The sequence below is a fragment of the Hirundo rustica genome, chromosome 2 (genome assembly GCF_015227805.2).
Source record: "Hirundo rustica isolate bHirRus1 chromosome 2, bHirRus1.pri.v3, whole genome shotgun sequence".
Taxonomy (NCBI): domain Eukaryota; kingdom Metazoa; phylum Chordata; class Aves; order Passeriformes; family Hirundinidae; genus Hirundo; species Hirundo rustica.
Genome location: NC_053451.1, coordinates 104,079,519 through 104,097,530, shown reverse-complemented (window position 1 = coordinate 104,097,530; position 18,012 = coordinate 104,079,519). Strand labels below are relative to the sequence as shown.

The 18,012-nt window shown below is 36.2% G+C and overlaps 1 protein-coding gene across 2 annotated transcripts in view; it reads left to right on the top strand.

The window, feature by feature from the left end:
• Positions 1-18,012, top strand: part of RPS6KA3 (ribosomal protein S6 kinase A3) — a 76,706-nt gene that overhangs the window by 34,696 nt on the left and 23,998 nt on the right. For both annotated transcript variants that reach the window (XM_040054578.2, XM_040054577.2), the window contains exons 3-10: positions 1,699-1,815; positions 3,941-4,022; positions 7,710-7,790; positions 8,763-8,842; positions 11,268-11,374; positions 14,258-14,295; positions 14,661-14,803; positions 17,878-17,948. In XM_040054578.2, coding sequence (XP_039910512.1) covers positions 1,699-1,815; positions 3,941-4,022; positions 7,710-7,790; positions 8,763-8,842; positions 11,268-11,374; positions 14,258-14,295; positions 14,661-14,803; positions 17,878-17,948 — 719 coding nt within the window. The remainder of the gene's footprint in view (positions 1-1,698; positions 1,816-3,940; positions 4,023-7,709; positions 7,791-8,762; positions 8,843-11,267; positions 11,375-14,257; positions 14,296-14,660; positions 14,804-17,877; positions 17,949-18,012) is intronic.

Genomic DNA, 18,012 nt, shown 5'->3' with positions numbered 1-18,012 from the left:
TGACACAACTTCAGGCCGTTCGCTCAGGTCCTGCCACAGGATAGGTTACTTATGCAGACAGGGTGTACCTAAGTCTGTGGGCCCTGATGGGATGCACATGAGTGCTGAGGGACCTGGCAGCTGTCATTGTGAGGCCACTCTTGATTATTTTCTAATTATGATGACCAGGAGAGGTGACTGAAGCCTGAAGGAAAGCAAATGTCAACTCTTATCTTCAAAAAGGGCAAGAAAGAGGATCCCAGGAGCTACAGGTTAGCAAGGGTATAATCCCCAGGAAAATCATGGAGAAACTAAGTGTTTCTGTATACATGGAGGACAAAAAGGTAGCTGGGGTTATTCAGCGTGGATTCACAATGGTGAAATGCTGTTTGACCAGCCTGAAGGGAGGGTGCAAAGAGCTTTTTTCAGTGCTGCCCAGTGTCAGGACCAGAGGCAGTGGACAAAAAGGGAAATTCAGGAGTTTTTGTCTGAACATCAGGAAACACTTTTTCACTGTCAGGCTGGCTGAGCCCTAACACAGGCTGCACGGGGAGGTTGTCATCATGGAGATATTCAGGTCCAGACAGCTGGCTCTGGGTGGCCCTGCTTGAGCAGAGGGTTTAGAGTTAGACAAGCTGATCTCCAGAAGGCCTTTTCAGTGTCAACCAGTCTACAATTCTGTGAAATGGGTCTAAGGGCTCATCATTAAATAGATAAGTATTCTCAGATTTATTTTATTCACTATAGCCCAGAGAAAAAATAGAAAGAGAATGAACAAAAAGTTAAAACTATAGATAGCGTATTGTTTTCTGTATGTTAACTAAGAATCAGTTGTGTATTAACTTACAGTAGATTGGATTGCATTGCATGTAATGCCTAGGGAGATCTTCAGATGACATTAACAAGAATGCAGGTTTTTTACTTACTTGATGCTGATAAGCTCTGAAATTCTTTCCTTGTGCGGCAAGGAGTGTCACTTTTCAGGGGATTTTCAAATTCAATGCAGAAAACACTGAATTAAGTGCAGAGAACAAGATAAGATTCGCTGCTGCTTAGAGCTTTCTGGTGACCAGTTTTTCACAGGAGGAGAAAAGGATGAAGACCAGGCAGCTTGTACAGGATAGACTCTCCTTGAGAAGAAAAGCAGAATACTTTGTTCAACAGAATTTTGTCAGTGGCAGGTAGAGCCTGCTGCTGAAGTGGGGGTGTGGAGTGGGTTGCTTTGTGTGGAAATGTCTTGAGTCTCACACTGTCTTATAAGGAGGTGAGCATCAGCATTGCTGCAGCATGGTGGTCCTCATTCAAGTGTTAAAGAGGAGGGCTTTCCAAAGATATCTGGTCCATTTGATGCACTCTAGGTGTGCTTTAAGATGATTAAATTCTTAAGAAGATTGGTTTCCATTAATTGGTTGTGAATCTAGAACTGAAATACGAGCCAAATAATATGGGCCTATAAGAAAAAGCTTGGGAGTTGCTGACTTCTGTCGACTGTTATTGTCTGGATCCTGGAGCATCTCTAAAAGTTTAAGCTACGTTGTTACTGAACTAGTGCTATCTGTCTTAATTATACAAATAGCATTGCTGAGTGGGTTTTTTGGCTATGTTTGGCATTGTCTAGTTGATGGGGTTCAGTGGCACTGGTATTTCTCAACATACTGTGAATTTGTAAATATTTGTAAACCATTAATCTAAATTTATTCCTCCGGTTTCCTCTGCCAGGAAGAAGGAAATATCAAAGAAATTGCAATAACTCACCATGTAAAGGAAGGACATGAGAAAGCAGACCCTTCCCAGTTTGAACTTCTGAAAGTACTAGGACAAGGATCCTTTGGAAAGGTTGGTAACTGAACTCCTGTGGAGCCAATTATTCAGGAATATAGCATTGAATATTGGTTGCAAAATATTTAGAACAGCCACAGTTTTGCATCAAGGCAATGTTGCAAGTGAAAACTGCTTTCTAAATTAGTGTTAACTGGGCACTGTAATTGTGGCAGATCTTTTTAAAGCAGTCATTTTTTTTACATGTCGGCATGATATATAGATTTCAAAGTTTAATAGAAAAAATGGCTTGATATGAAATAATTGGGTATTTACTATTAAAATGGAATGTCATTATTCTCTAACTACTCTTCTCTGTTTGAGAGGGTGAGGATTGAAAGGGATTTTTGATAAGTATTCCTTGTTGCTTGCTAATGGTAGGATATCACCAGTACAGAACCTGGTTTTTGTAACATGTTACAACTGTAATGAACAAATTCTAGGCAGTAATGACTAATGAATTAAATGTGATACACCCCAGTCATGTTCATTATCTGTCATAATTTGGTTAAGGTGCAATGTACCTTGATATTTATCTGCATATCTGTTAAAGACTCAATGTTTCTAGCACTTTATGAGTACTGAGATCTCACTAGGCATAAATTTTTTATAGTTTTAGTTGTCCAAATCCAACTTGAAAGCAAAACGTTAAGTTCACATGGCAAGACAGATCATCAAGGCTGAATGGAATATGTAAGGCGAGACAGCAGAGCCTTTACATGCATTTTCAGCCTTAATTGCAGTTGTGAATGTGATGTTAAGCTCTAGCACGTAAAAAGTCCGCCTTAGATATGGGAGAAAATTAGAAAATATATCCAGTTCTCTTTTGGTGCTAGTAAGTTACTGTTAGTTGCATTTTTGTTCCAGTTAAGTTTGGAAATCTAGGTGCTTAGAAACTATGAAACTTCGTACTCATACTGGTAAGAGTTCGCTGGGAAACCTGATTCCAAAGGTTTGATTTAATCCAGAATCATAACTGAGTTTTTATTTGGAAATCTTCAGATTATGAGAAGTAAATCATTCAAGGGCAAGAAAAAGTAAGCTAATAAATGATCATTTCAGCAGTCACTTTTATTGATTATAACTAAAATCAGTACTTTAATGGGAGGGAGAAGGGGGAATGTGAGTTTTAAAGAAGCAAAAATAATAAACTGTCTAGCTAACTCAAATTTCTGCAAAAATGCCAGTCTTGTCCTCAGTTGTCTTAGCCTTTATGCAAAAATTATTAATATTTTTAAAAGTCCGTAAATCATTTTGTTCTAATAGCTTGTGAAGCTATCAGTGTTTCCCATTTAATGTTAAAAAGGTAAATCTGCATGCTTTTGAAGGTCTCTTGATGATCTGGTAGTCTCTGGTTAATGCAAGGGATGTTAACGTAAGTGAGAATTGGGCACAAAACCAGACATCAAACTGGTTTCATAGAACATATTTAACTTCCTCATGTACCAGAACATGTCTCTGTATATGTCCATAGCCACAAAAACCTGTGACAGTTGGGTTTGTTGGGTTTTTTTTCATTTCTAAATCTAAAATTTGTCTCTACTGGAATTAGTTTTGTGTTAAGGGTATTAAAAACAGTACCAGTCAAGAAATCCCATGATCCTGAAGAAGGAAATGAAACACCCTTTAATTGAAGCTGATTGTTCTTTATTGGTACATGCAACACTAGGATATTTTTAAAATTTATTTAGTTATACATTGATTTACATAGGTTTCTGGATCAAATTTTGTTCACATATTTTTTGTCATATCTGAAAATTATTTTATTAGCACATTTGCTGTGCCATCCTATGAATTTCAGTAAGATAAAACTAGAGATTAATTTTAAAGAGCTGATTTTTTTGTTTCAAATGTGGATGAAGTTCTGAGAGAATCCAATTTTTTTTTCTCTCACTGAAATCACTTAAATTAGACTGAAATTAATATGATAGAGTATCTTGAATGAACTTTGTAGAGTATGAAATAAAGGAATAGAAGGAAAAAAATGAAAGGAGGTTTGGCTTTGCAGAATCTAAAAGTGACAAATAGAGTTTGATTGAAATCATAGTGATTACTTGAAAGTGATAGTGATTTTCATAGCAAAATACATTAATCTGACTTGCTTTTATTTTTTTTTAAGAATTCTTTCTAATTTTTAATGCAGGTCTTCCTTGTCAAAAAAATCTCAGGATCAGATGCTAGACAGCTTTATGCAATGAAGGTATTGAAAAAGGCCACCTTGAAAGGTAAGCATTGTTTAAAACAAGAGAAGAGAAGTAAAAAAGATACATCTAATTTTTATACAGATGCTGCTCTACAGATTGTGTCTTGCAGCTTTCTTCTCTGAAGCAGGAAATAGCAGAATACACTGCTTTTTCTTGTAAACCTGGAAGGATTTTAGGATTAACAGTACCATATTGGTAGTTGGAGAGGATAGGTTCCTTCCCATGCCACTTTCCTTAGGTGATGGTGGGTTAGTAGAGTGGTTGTGTTACATCTGCCACCTGACTTGCTCCTGAGCTGTTATTTGAAACTTAATACCCTTCCATTTTTCCCTTGCTGTGTGTCACCAAGGATACAGTTAATGCCTTTGCTCAGTTTATAATTAGGTCCTGATGTTTAAAAGTGCATTATATCGGCTGTTTTATTCTAGAAGTTCTTAAGCACATGACAGACGTAGTCTTTTTTTTTTTCTTAAACAGACAGTACATTTGCCCCAAATTCTTTTCATGTGATCTCAGTGTAGAATGTATTTTATAAAATCTTAAGTTAATCATCTAAGTTACTTGAGCAAAAAACAATTGTGAATTGATCTGCTTCTTGACTGGTTTTGATCTTGAATGCTATCAGTAGCAAAATAAGTCTGAGCCTGAATAATCCCAATTCTGTCTCAGAGAATTCTGTAAGAAAAAAGAAATAAGGTATTTTTTACCATAGATCAAAATGAAAGTCATCTTTCGCACTAATGCCTTAACCAGATTGTATGCTTGTTCTTTTATGCCATTGTTTAATAGTTTTGTCTATGTGAAGTTCTTCTTCTAATTCATGACTGTACTGAAACTGAAATGATACTTTTGGGATGGCTCCAACAGCTTGTAGTGCTTTACCTAATTGGTTATTACATTGAAATTTCTGTTTTAACATACCATTTTATTGCAAAATATTTATTGGAGGGAACAAAAACATTGGATTATGAACTGCTGAAATGTTGAAATTTTTTCACCTAAGATCTAGTGCTGAATGTCACAGATCTTCCACTTAAAACTATTACAGAGGGTGTATATTTGAACAGTTTCCTAAGTTTCCTATATTTTGATTCCTTTGTGTTTTGTGGCACGTGTCATTCTCATTATTTACTTCCTATTTTTCTGAATTTGATTTCCACTCATTTAAGCTACATTAATATCCTGAACAGCTTTTCATTCCCCAGCCTGTTAATAGCTCAGGACTGGTCAAAGGTCACTCAACAGTTGCTTTTTTAAGATGTTTGAAGACATCTTTTCATCACCTTTTGATTGCAGTTTAATCTCATATAAAAATTCCAGTCCAAGCTGTGGTTCTAGTTTTGCCTACAGATGGGAGAGACTGATAAATACTGAAATTGGGAGCATGACTTTTAATTGGCAAAGGAGGCACTCTGAGGCACTAAGAATTCAAGGATGCAAAAGGCTTGAGCAGAAAGGTTTACACCATCAGGAGGATACCACAGTTCTCAACACTTTGTATCTGGGTTATCAGATGCTTTCCATGCGCTGCTTGCTTGTGATTTATGTTTTAGGAAGAGCAGAGCTGCAAGCAAATTAAGGTTGCTGTTTAAACTTTAGTATGAAATGAACTGGAATTAGTTCTATCTTCCATAATTCCAACTTTTACAATATATATAATGATATTTTAAAATAATACAGCATATTATTTGATTTACCTGCTTCTTTAGCTCTTTCAAATCTATTTCATAGTTATTTTTGTGCTCTATCATTAATGATAAAAGACCACACTTGAAAACAGCATACCTGATCCACAAATCAGAGAGAATATTTTCATAGAAATGCAGCTGTATTAGCCAGAACACATTTATGTAAAATTACAATTTTCATAATTTATGTAACAGTCCAGCTTTTTAAAGTTTAGATCAAATCCAAGAACATATACATATAATTTTGTTTACTTGTTTACAGAGACTTGTTTATTGATAGAAGGTGTTATCTTTCTGTGCCCCTTTATGATGTGAAGAGAGAAACAGAGCCAAAATGTTGCTAGAGCATCTGGAATCAAATGTGTTAAGAAAAATCAGTGCTTCCAGTAGAACGCACATGGAAATTACAGTCAAACAAAAATCAGATGTCAAGTCAAATAATGGCTTATGCTAATGTCTGAAATGAGCTCAGTTCTTTTCACTATTTTTGCTTGGAGCTTTATTAAGTCCATACTTTCTGTGTAACTGTGGCATCACTGCAGGCACTTGAAAGTCTTTTAATTTTTTTTTTTTTTTCGCACCTGAACCTGACAAAAAAAAAAAAAAGAATATTCAGGGTTTCAATCTTGTAATTCAGATGAACTGCTGAAACAGTTAAACTGCACAACTATCTTGTGACATTTTAATGGCTTTAGATGCAAAGGTCAACATTCAAATGTGATGTTTGCTCTGTATTTGAGCACTTATTTCATGAGCTTCCATTTTTAGGAATGTGTTCTGCAGGCAGGTGGAAACTTCATAGTTTTATTCATTCATGAAAACAGAGCTATATAACTTTTTCATAAGTACCTGTATTATTGTAAGTGCCTGTTTTTGGGAAAAGATAGATAAATGCCTAAACAGCATTTTGCTTCTTGTTTGTTTGTTCTGCCTTTGTTTTAGTATCTGAGAACTCTGCCTTGTTAACTCTACAAGGAATGCTGTCAACTTAAACTTTGGACATGAGTTCATTGCTGTGGGGTCCTTCCTTCAGGAAGATACAACACTTCTGAAAGAAGCAGTAACAAAATGTAGAACAGAGGGCAAGAGAAAAGTTTAACACCTTAAACCACTGAAGGCAAACTTTGTTAGCTCTTGCCTGTGTAGAGTTCTGGACTTTGTATCCTGGCAGATTCAGCTTCAGATGGGAGGCAGGCCGTGAGTGGAGCTGGCCAGGAGGCTTGTGGAGAAGAGCTGAAGCAGGTGCTGTGCTCAGCTGACTGCCCTGCCTGTGTTCCTGCATTGCTGGCGTGCGGGGCTCGCTTGCGTTTAATCTCTGGTGGCACAGGAGCACTTAAATGTCCTGTTCAGGGACAGCACAGGCAGCTTGAGCAGCAGCTGCTTCTAATGTCTGATATATTTCTCATGCACATTTACGCTCAGTAAATGTCCTTAAAATCAAAAATATAATCTGAAGTATACACTGCATTGAATCAATGGCATTTTTATTTTAAGTTCATAATAAAGGAAATTTTTAAAAATTCCCTCCCAGATTGTAAAGGACTTAGTATTTTACTAGTGTGAGTTATTTACTGAGTTATAAACATCTTTATGATAGTATGATTATATTTATGCTGTGTTTGTTTTCCTATGACTTTAATTCTCTATGCTTTTCACTAGCAGAATGTTTTCTATACATAGCTCTGGCAGTTTTGCTGTGATGTTTAAAAGGTTAACTAACTAAGTATAGAACAGACTGAAGGGTGGCTATGTTTTCTCAAGTGCTTTTGTTAAATTTATTTGCCTAGTGTTAGGTTTTGTCAATAGCACAAACTTAAGTAAATCAAAATGCATAAGTATATTTATCAGAAAAAAAATGTGGCATAAATTCAGTTCTCAGCTGTGTTCAGTATAATGACAGCAGACAGTTATAATATTACAGGACACAATGGAAAATACATCAGGAAACATGTGAGAAATACTGAGTCATAATGTAATTTTTATTTTTTTTTAAATCTTGCTTGCTCATGTTCTGTTGTAGTTCGAGATCGGGTTCGGACAAAAATGGAACGTGATATCCTTGTAGAAGTTAACCATCCTTTTATTGTCAAGTTACATTATGGTGAGTTGCAGAAAAATCCATTTTTATAGCATAAAAATGTGTGTTTGTCAAGATAGTTGCTAATATTTTCTTTGTGATTCAGAAAATCATAGGACTTTGTGTCCCAGTTGTGCCAAGACTTGCTCTATAATAATTCTCGTGCAAAAGAAGTACACGATTGACTTCATGCAGTGTTAACAGACTAAAAGTCTGTAGCCCTTTGTGTTATAAAAAGCAGTTATCTATTAATAACTAGCCATTATTTTCCAAAACCTCTAATCTTTTGTATGAAATACACTTTTTAACTTATTTCTTACTGTTGCTTTATTTACTCTGTGGAAAATGTATGCAAAGCCATTAATTGCACTTGCATCAGAATTGGTGGAAATTAGTCTTTTAATTTTATGAGCAGCTGTAACAGAATACTTATGTGTAAGGGGGGAGGATATCAGTACTTTTAACATGTGAAAAAAACGTGGAGTTTCTGGTTTGTTTTGATTTGGGTTTTTTAAGTTCATATTTTTCTTTCAGGGTTTGTTTTTTCCTATAGTTAAACCTCACGTCTCTCTCATTTTCTGATGTGGCCTAAATTATGTACCTTTCACTGTTTCACTTGCTATTCTTTTGCAAACTAGACTAAATGTCCCTGTTAAGCTGAGTTTCAAGAGATTCTAAAAGGTTCATTAGTTACTAGTTTGCCCTTTTAAAACTGGCTTCTTACTTTAAAGTCTGGAATAAAATGCTGGCTAACCTAAGTAAAGTTTCTTTTTTAAGGAATTTTATTGGTGATTTGCTTTACTTTCATATAGCACGGGAATTACTTGGTCGATGGTAGAGGATCAGTTACTAAGTAATTTCAATACATTTTCCCACAAATGAGAAAGAGAAATTAATTTTAATAATGAAAATAAGGATTAATTATTTGGTGTTTTTCTTTTTCTGATTATGGATAAAGTTAGGTGATATTTAATTTTTTTTAATTGATCTTTTCAGCTTTTCAAACAGAAGGGAAGCTGTATCTTATTTTGGATTTTCTCAGGGGAGGAGACTTGTTTACACGTTTATCCAAAGAGGTACACTTTTTTTAAACTGAAAAGTTGTCTGTTGATAGAATTTGACTATAAATTGTCTGTATTAGGAGAGTTTACATTTTAAATTCAGTTTTCGCTGAATAAAATTTTAATCTGTTTTTAACCAGGTACATTTTTTGTTTGGTTGGGGGTTTTTGCACAGTCACTTCCTGAAGGGCTGATGGCAATTTACATTATTTCTGAAAAAAGTCTTAGACAAGCAGTCTTTCTGTGCTGCTTTTTATACTTGGCAAAATCTTCTCCTGTTGCTACCATGTTTAGATATAAGACTCAGAGCCTGGATTTATATAAAGTAAGTTTAAATCTGTTTTTAATATCCAGAATTCAGGGGCAGATAAGATATTCTCTTTTTTTACCCATGAATGCAAAATTGCATTATGTATGAATATTTTAAAAGAGAGAATTGTATTCGACTTATCTTAGTAATTTTCAAAGAATGAATGTTTTGCCTCTGTCATGAGGGCAATATGTTTGTGTAGATATAGGAGATAACTTTGAAGAGTTTCATTACTTCAATTTTATTTGATTATAGTTCCTAAAGTAAATGTTAACATTTAATATATTACCATGCTTTTTAAAGTTTTTGTTATCCATTGCTCCTGTTCAAAAACTCACAACAAATATCTGTTAGGACAGAGATTATATCCAATGTATATTTGGTAGCCTGGACTTGTAGTTGTAGCTGCTTTTGGTTTTCCTTTGCCACAACAGTATCTGGGGCAGCTGGATTACCACTGCAAAGCTCAATTGTTACCAAGAGGAGAGTAGAATTGTAATTTACTTTGTACATAGATGTACATTACTTCTCTGCTGACCAGATAAATTATTACATTTGTTTTGATGATGTCATATGTTTCAAGTTGCCCTTTGTTGTTTGTTTTGCCACAGGTAACTAGTAAGTTATTAGTGCTCTAAAACTGAGGTACTCTTAAAGTTCGTCATTCATTCTTGAGTCCCGAAAAAGAATGTATATTGACTTCCTGCTTATGACTTTTTCATCCTGAGCCACTCACATTTTATAAAATTTAGTGTGGTTAGATAAGAAATACTCATTATAGGTATCTGAATCTAAGCAAAGTGTTCATGACTGGTGAGTGAAATGGGCATGCTGGATGCTATTAAGGTCATCCTCATTCCACTCTATGTGATTTTTGAAATACATCAGATAAACTAAAAGTTGTTGCTTTGACTACAAAGGGAAAGGTGATTAATTCAAAGCTAGATGTCTACACTGCAGATGTTTAAGGTTAGGAAAGATGAGTCCCATGCAATGGTTTTAAAGAATGTAGGTGGGTGTATTATCCTCCTCATGGGATCTTTTATTATTTGAGCTTTTAAATGTTTCTTATAGAGATTTCCTTTCTTGAATATGTCTGCACTAAATATTGGCTCTTTTGTGGAAGTAACATCAAGCTATTGTACAAGCTTTAGTATCGCTTTCTCTCATGTAACTAGTAAGGGGAAAACATATTCTCCATTCTTAACTCTTGTTTAAAATAGTGTTCAGCTTTGCTCCCTATTGCCAGTCTTTTTTCTGGGTCTATATGCTTTATCTTAAGGTATTTGTCTTAGATTCTAAAAACAAAGCAAATAAAGTAACTGAGTAGTAACTGAAATAGAACCAAATCATGCAGGATCTGTTTTTATTTTTATGTTTTTCTACATCCTCAGAAGAGTTGAATGGTAATATATTCTGTCAGGGATCACAACAGTTGATATATTGGGACAATATGTTCATTTCAATGAACATAAACAGAGAGTAGTTTATCTTCCTAATTCAAAAAGTGGGATTGCTACGTGGGATCCTCCCTGTGCTCTTTTGCAGTTCACTTTACTCCTTGTTAACTCCTGTCAGTTTACTCCTTGCACTGCCTTTACATCTCAGGCTGCACCTTGGGGCTTTGACCGTTGCTGTAGCTTCTTTCTCAGAGTACCTAGGGGCAGTCTTTCCAAAACCAAGATACATACATTTTTCTACTCTCTTACTTCATGGATGAAATTCAGGCATTTGGACTTCTTTGGTCCATTTGTTGTCCGTAAATGAAATGGTCCCTTCCAACCAAGAGGTAGTTTCATTCTTTAAGTGCTTTCAAAATGTTTCAGTTTTACTACAACATGTCGGTTTTTCTGAACAATCGGAAACAGATAATTTCCCAGTTTGCAGGAGGAGTAATATGTTGCCTTTAAAAGTTCTTCAAGTATGTTCAAGTATTTCAAGTGTGAAATGGTGTGGGCTATAAAGTCCTAGTTTTTGTGTAACCAAGAAATTTGAATTTTCTCGTGTTTTGTGTAGAGATGAATTCAAGTATTGTAAGAAACCCTTCTGAAAAACCACTGTTGTTGTTTAGTTGGTGCTGATGTATCTTTTTAGATTTCACATGTGAAATACATTGTGTTACTTTTCCAGGTGATGTTCACAGAAGACGATGTTAAATTTTATTTGGCAGAATTAGCACTTGCTTTAGACCATCTACATAGTCTTGGAATAATATACCGGGACCTAAAACCAGAAAAGTAAGGATCCTCTTGGAGAAATGCAGTGTTTTAATTTCATTTCTATAGCACTTCTTCCTATGCACTTTTCCCCAACTGTTAAACTTTGATAATTTACTATATAAATTGAACAGAGGGAGGTGGGGGAGGTTTATGAGCTATTTTCATTTAAAAGGTTGGATTTCACTTGTCTCAAAGAGGAAAAAGTATCTCAGTTCAGTAGTTACAGGGGCTTGTTGAGAGAACTTTAAACTCTATTTGAAAGGGAGTGGGGACAAAGCCAGAGATGAGCCTGGGGGTGGCGCACCACTCTTTGAGGGACAGTGTCCTACCAAGGTCCTTTGGTCTGCCATAGCAGTGGTGTTAAGGGATGGAGGTCCTTGCAGCAGCAAGGAAGAAAGGAATATTGATACATTAGAAATCCCAGAAGCAGAAGACAACAGAAAAATATTTGTACAGATCAGCAGCTAAAGGAGGACCGAGGAGAATCTTCATTCTTTCTTGGATGTGAGGGGAAACATAGTGACAAAGGATGAAGAAAAAGCTGAGGTACTTCATGCCTTTCCTGCCTCAGTCTTTAATAAAAAGACCAGATGTTGTCAAGGTACCCAACGCTCTGAGCTGGAAGACAGATTGGGAGCAGAATGAAACCCCCATAATATAGGAGAAAATGGCCGGCAGACTGCTATGCAACTTAGAACCCCAAAAGTCCATGGGACCGCGTAGGACTTGCCCAAGAGTACTGAAAGAGCTGGTAGAAGCCACTTTCAGTCATTTATCAGCAGTCCAAGTCAACCATGGAGGTCCCAGGTCGCTGGAAATTGGCAAATGTGACACCCAACTATAAGAAGGATTGGAAGGAGAAACCAGAAAACCACAGACATTGTCAGCCTGACCTCATTGTCAGGGGAAGTCATGGAGTCATCCTCTTGAGTGCCATCATGTAATGTGTACAGGACAACCAGGGATTCAGGCCAGGCCAGCCTGGGTTTATGCAAAGCAGGTCCTGCTTGACCAACCTGATCATCTTCTACGATGAGGTGACCTGTTTAGTGGATGAGGGAAAGGCTCTGGATATTGTCTGCCTGGACTTTAGTAAAGCCTTTTGTGACATCCAACGCTTAAGGGGAAAGCACCTTCCAAATTTGTAAATTTTCATGGTGGAAAGGAACAGCAAAAGTCTGAGGCTCTGAAAAAAAATCACAAGGTTTTATTAGTAAATTATATACCTGGCATGGAAATTGGTATTTTTGTCCCTGACCTACTAAAAAAGTACATGCAGTGGGGCTTCGATAAAGATGAAAAGGTGGATTACAGAGGGAGAGAGAGGAGAGAAAAAGAGATCACTAGTCTTGGTGTGTCAGTTCAACTGATGAGCTGTTCAGGAGGTGCTGGCTGGGCTTGGTTGGGGGTATGTTTTTATAGATAGATTTCCCTGCCATGAAAGTTTCTTGTTTTCTATACAAATTAGTTGTTAGGCACAGTCTTTTCTTTCAGACCTTTCTGGAAATGGGTTGGGGGTTTTGGGGAATATTGAGTGGTCTTTTCTTCCTCTACAGTCCATGCCTGCTTCTCAATCTCATTCCTATATTTGTGCTGTTCTGGGTTGTGCTTATCTTCAGGAATTAGAACAAGGATGTTTGTCCCGGAAAAGTGCTGCCCTATCTCTGCATGGCCTCTTCTCTCACCACATCTTGTTCTTTCTCACTGTGTGTTATTACCAGCAATCCTTGCTTATTACTGGCAACTCTTATCTGTTATTACCGACAATCTGTGGTTGGCCCCACAGCCAAATGGCTTTCAGTGTTTGAGACATACATTAGCCCCTTATCTCCTGTGATTCTATGCCTTTGACGCCATTTCCCACTTTACACTCCTGGAGAAACTGGCTTCCTGTGGTGTGGACAGGTGTACTCTTCACTGGGTAAACTAATTGGATAACCAGGCCCAAGAGTGGTGCTGAATGGAATCACATCCAGCCAGAGGCTGGTCACCAGTGGTGTTCCCCAGGGCTCTGTGTTGGGGTCAGTCCTGTTTAGCATCTTCACTGGGGATCAGGATGAGGGGATTGAGTGAACCCAGAGCAAGCCCACAGATGACACCAAGCTGGGTGGGAAGTGTTGATCTGTTGGATCAGGAAGGCCATGTTTGCATATGGCACTTGAGGCCATGCTTTAATGGTTCCTGCCACACAAACTGCAGAGTGTAAGAGGAGGGGGATGGGGTCTGAGTCATGTCTTACCCCCAGGGTGAAATACAGATGGAGGAACTAAATCCACTCTGTAGGGGGGTGTTACAAAATCCAGTTCTTGAATGCTTTGCATGCTTTGCAATGCAGTGATATTCAATGGTGATCAAGGACAGTTGGCATCTCGGGGGGGTGAGTGGCCTCTCTTGGTTGAAGTGAAAAGGTGGAGGCCTAAGGTCTGCACCAAGTATAGGGCCTGTGGGCTCTGTCCTTTGGTACAACACGAGCATATTTTATTACTTGATGTTACTTGAAGTGGTCAACAACTTTTGAAATGCTAATTATAAATTAATACCTGTTACATGTATGTATGAAAGCATACCTGGTTTAAGAGAAATAGAATTATGCCTCTGTTTTTAACAATTACAGTAGTGCTGCATGTGCTGCAGATGGCCAAAACTGTTACTATATACTGAATTTAATCAAATAGTTGAATAAAACTCCAATAAACTTGTTTCTTAATCTTTAACAAGAAAGAGTAGAAGGAAAGGAAAATGTGTAGTTAGTATGCATCTTCTAATTTTCATGCATGTTTAATTCTTTCTGTCTTTGTGTGTCCTCTACTGTTTATTCCTAAATGTTGTCAGTGTGTTGCCTGAAACAACACTTAAAGCATACTTTAATTAGTTTTTTATATTCTTTTTATTGCTTTTTAGCATCCTGCTTGATGAGGAAGGACATATCAAATTGACAGGTGAATAAAGAAGTTGCAATACTAGGATCATTTCTGTTCATAGTAAAATTTTTGCATTTTCCTTTTGGCAAACCAATATGATAAATAATTTTAACTGATTGGTAATTTAGCTGTGGAAGCAAGTAGTGTAATTTGCTTGAAATAAATGAAATCCGTAAATATTTCAATAAGATACCTGCTTTACAAGTATATCTTGATGATACTGTGGGGAGGGAAGGAGAATCCTGTATTTCCCATATGAGTGTTCAGTTGTATATACAAATGATAAAAGCATAACACTTCATATTATTCGTATGGTAGGAGTATCGAGCACAAATGTGTTTTACTTTTAAAATTACATTTTAATTTTTTTTTTCCCCTTTCAGATTTTGGCTTAAGTAAGGAGTCAATTGATCATGAAAAAAAAGCCTACTCTTTCTGTGGAACAGTGGAATATATGGCGCCAGAAGTTGTTAACAGACGAGGCCATACACAGAGTGCAGACTGGTGGTCTTTTGGTGTTTTAATGGTAGGTTTCTGGTATACTGTAAATAATAGCAAAATTGTGATTTGCAAGGTCTGGTGAAACAAATCAAACGCTAACCCCTAAGGTGAGCTTTACATGAATTTTAACAAAAGAAGTCTAAATTGTGTGAAATTGATAACACCACAGAGTTTGATGAAGAACATGGACTAGGTATGATATCAACACTAATAATATGCCATATTTTTATTATCGTTTCATTCAATTACTTTATAGTAGTTTGATTGTTATGGGGACCAAGAGAAATACAGAAGTATACAGAACAATGCTGTCTATTCTGAAGTGGGGAAGAAATTCATATTCGAATTTTAAATTTGGATTTACATTCAAGAGGAATAAGGAGATCGGTAACTTTCTAATTAGAGTCTACAGTGTAATTACAAGTTAGTAGAATAATGACAACTATTGTTCTCACACATCAGAATGTTCTACATGACACTGAGCTCATATGGGATATAGTTTCTCAGTTGCCTATGGTGTTTCTGCAAGGGGTAATTACTGTAAAGTTGCAGGGTCAGGGGAAGTAATATGTATATGGAAAATGAATTGGAAAAGAATAATAGATCATGTTTGGTATTTAAGAAATGCTGAAAGACTAAATATTTAATATATTTGTGTGCATTTTTGACACGGAAATCAAATAACTCTATAAATGTATTCATTTCTTACTGCTTCTACTACATAACTGTAACAGTACAACTAATGTGTGTGCCTTATAGTACAAGAAGGACTCTTCTGTCTGAAAATCCTATGGCTTTATGATGATTAGAATGCTGTTGTGATCTGAAAACTGACTATGTAAAAGTAGCACCTGATAACTGAACTCTCCAGACAAGCACACTCTTCACAACCACACGTTTTATCACTAAGAACATTCAATTAAAAGATAATTACAATGTAGTTGCAGAATATTTGTTGTTGATAATAGAAACATAATTAAACTTCAGCTTTAATTTATAAAGCTGAAAAACATAATTTGATCTTTATCACGTGGATATGGTATAATTGATACTTGCTGTAAGGTGTTAGCTGTGACTGGGATGGCTTTCACAATCTTAAGTGCACTGCATGTTAAATACTTTGGCTTCTACTTTGAATAAAAAAATATGACCTTAAAAACCAAATTCTTCAAAGTAGTATATGGAAGTGCAGTTTTTCTAGGACATATTTTTGTTGCTTGCATTTTTAGTTTGTAATTTTCATAACCAATCTGTAAGTATCCACTTTTAACTCATTCTTAATTTCTGAGCTGATCAGAAATTCAGATGATGGTGTGGTGTAAGTACACAGTAGCTAGAGTGAACAGAAGTTATAGCATAGAAATGGAGACTTCAAAGGTATTTCAACAAATCATTTGGCTTCTTTTCCTGTGCTGATAGACATGAAGTATGCTTAAGCCATTTTTAAGAACTATATTCTAATTTGTCCTTTAAAGCAGTGACAGTTTTAAGGGATGCCATACAAGTAAAAACATTCATTTAAGTTTTCAGAAGCACTGAGGTACTCTCCTCCTGAAATAAAACATGAGTAGGGAAGGCCGGTGTTGGCTTATTCTATAAGTACCATTGGCCTATTAATGTTGGAATACAGTTTGTGGGAGGAGTGACAAAGAATACACGTTGAGCTGTTAATACAGATGTGTGTGCTTGTGACAAATTAGGAGCTTGCTAAAGAAACTGTATTTCATGCAAGTGGAAGTGGAGCACGCCAAATTTACCTTTTTAGAAAGATTTTATTTTTATAAGTGTACCTTGTGAAGATCTTTCTAAACCACAATTTTTTTTTTCCTATAATTCTGGCTTTTCCCTCTCATGTCTACCTGACAATTGTCTTAAGTGTTAAAGTTAAAAGTAGGCTTTTTTTGTCTTGGTGTTATTATTAAATTTAAATTTTTTAATATATCTGTAAAAAATATGATCTAGAGTATAAAGTATCTGCCAGTAGTGAAGCGATGGCAATAAGAAATTGAAATTTTATTTCAGTAAAATGGTGTTTTAAAGAATTCTATTAGTTGCATGGATGCAACTTCATGCTCTTACTGTAGATCTACGAATACTATAGTCACACATTATTTATTCAAGTTATCCATGTAGCGGTTTTTTATGTTTAGGAAGCTGAATGTTTGGGTCGTACCAGAAGAGAGGGGAATAGAGGATGCCTTGTGTTCAGGATGACTTAAGTTTTCATAAGCTCGTCAGAGGGTTCCTTTATAATTATTTTAATTTTGATGTTGTTAACTGTATGCCTTTAAATCTCATTGAACTAAATTTTTTTGCAATCTTTAAACAAAAAAAAAAAATCAGATTTCTGCCTAAGTGCCAGCTGCCATGCCTGCAGCTGGACTGCTTTCACTGCCTCACTTAGATCTGATATCCCTGCAGTATACTGCAATCCAACAGGTGTGCCTTTATATTTATCTATTTTTACTCAGTCACTTTCAGAACAAATCAGTATTTTAGCAGTGTCTGTTGCTCACTGCCAGGCACTGTAGGATGTGCATGCACGTACTGTGTAGCTCTTCCGTGTTCCTTCAGGCTTTATTTCCACTGTATGCATACAGTAACCACTTTTCATCATGCATGTCTTTGTCAATCAGCTAACCTTTTCCCCTTCCCAATGAAGGCTGTGCACACACCAATTTACAAAATTTTGACCTTTTTAAAAATTTCTGCATGAGGAGAAATCATCACTAACTTTTGAAAGGAAGACCTTTTTCCCTACCCCCTCCCCTTTGTTTAAAATTAAATATACTGTTGTACAGATCAAGTCTTCCTAGAACAAACCTTTTAGGCAGAAATGAAACACAGAACATAATAGTCTAAGTTGTTCAAATAAAAGGATGCAAAGCCAAGTTATCGATATAGGAAAATATTTTGCAGCTTTAAAAGTGGCAAAGGCTGCTCAATGTTCTTAGAAATTGAAACTGTACAATGAAGTTGTTTTGCGTAGACTTGATTGTTAACATGCATGAATTTTGGAAGGTTAAGATGCTAAGTAGTTTTGTCAAAAATTAGATTTTGTCCAGGTAATGTAATTGATGAAAGTTTTACTCTATACAGTTTGAAATGCTCACTGGTACTCTACCTTTCCAAGGGAAAGACAGAAAAGAAACCATGACTATGATTCTCAAGTGAGTACACTCTTATTTATATATCTCATCAGGTATTCTACAGGGATGCCCTCCGGGCTGCAAT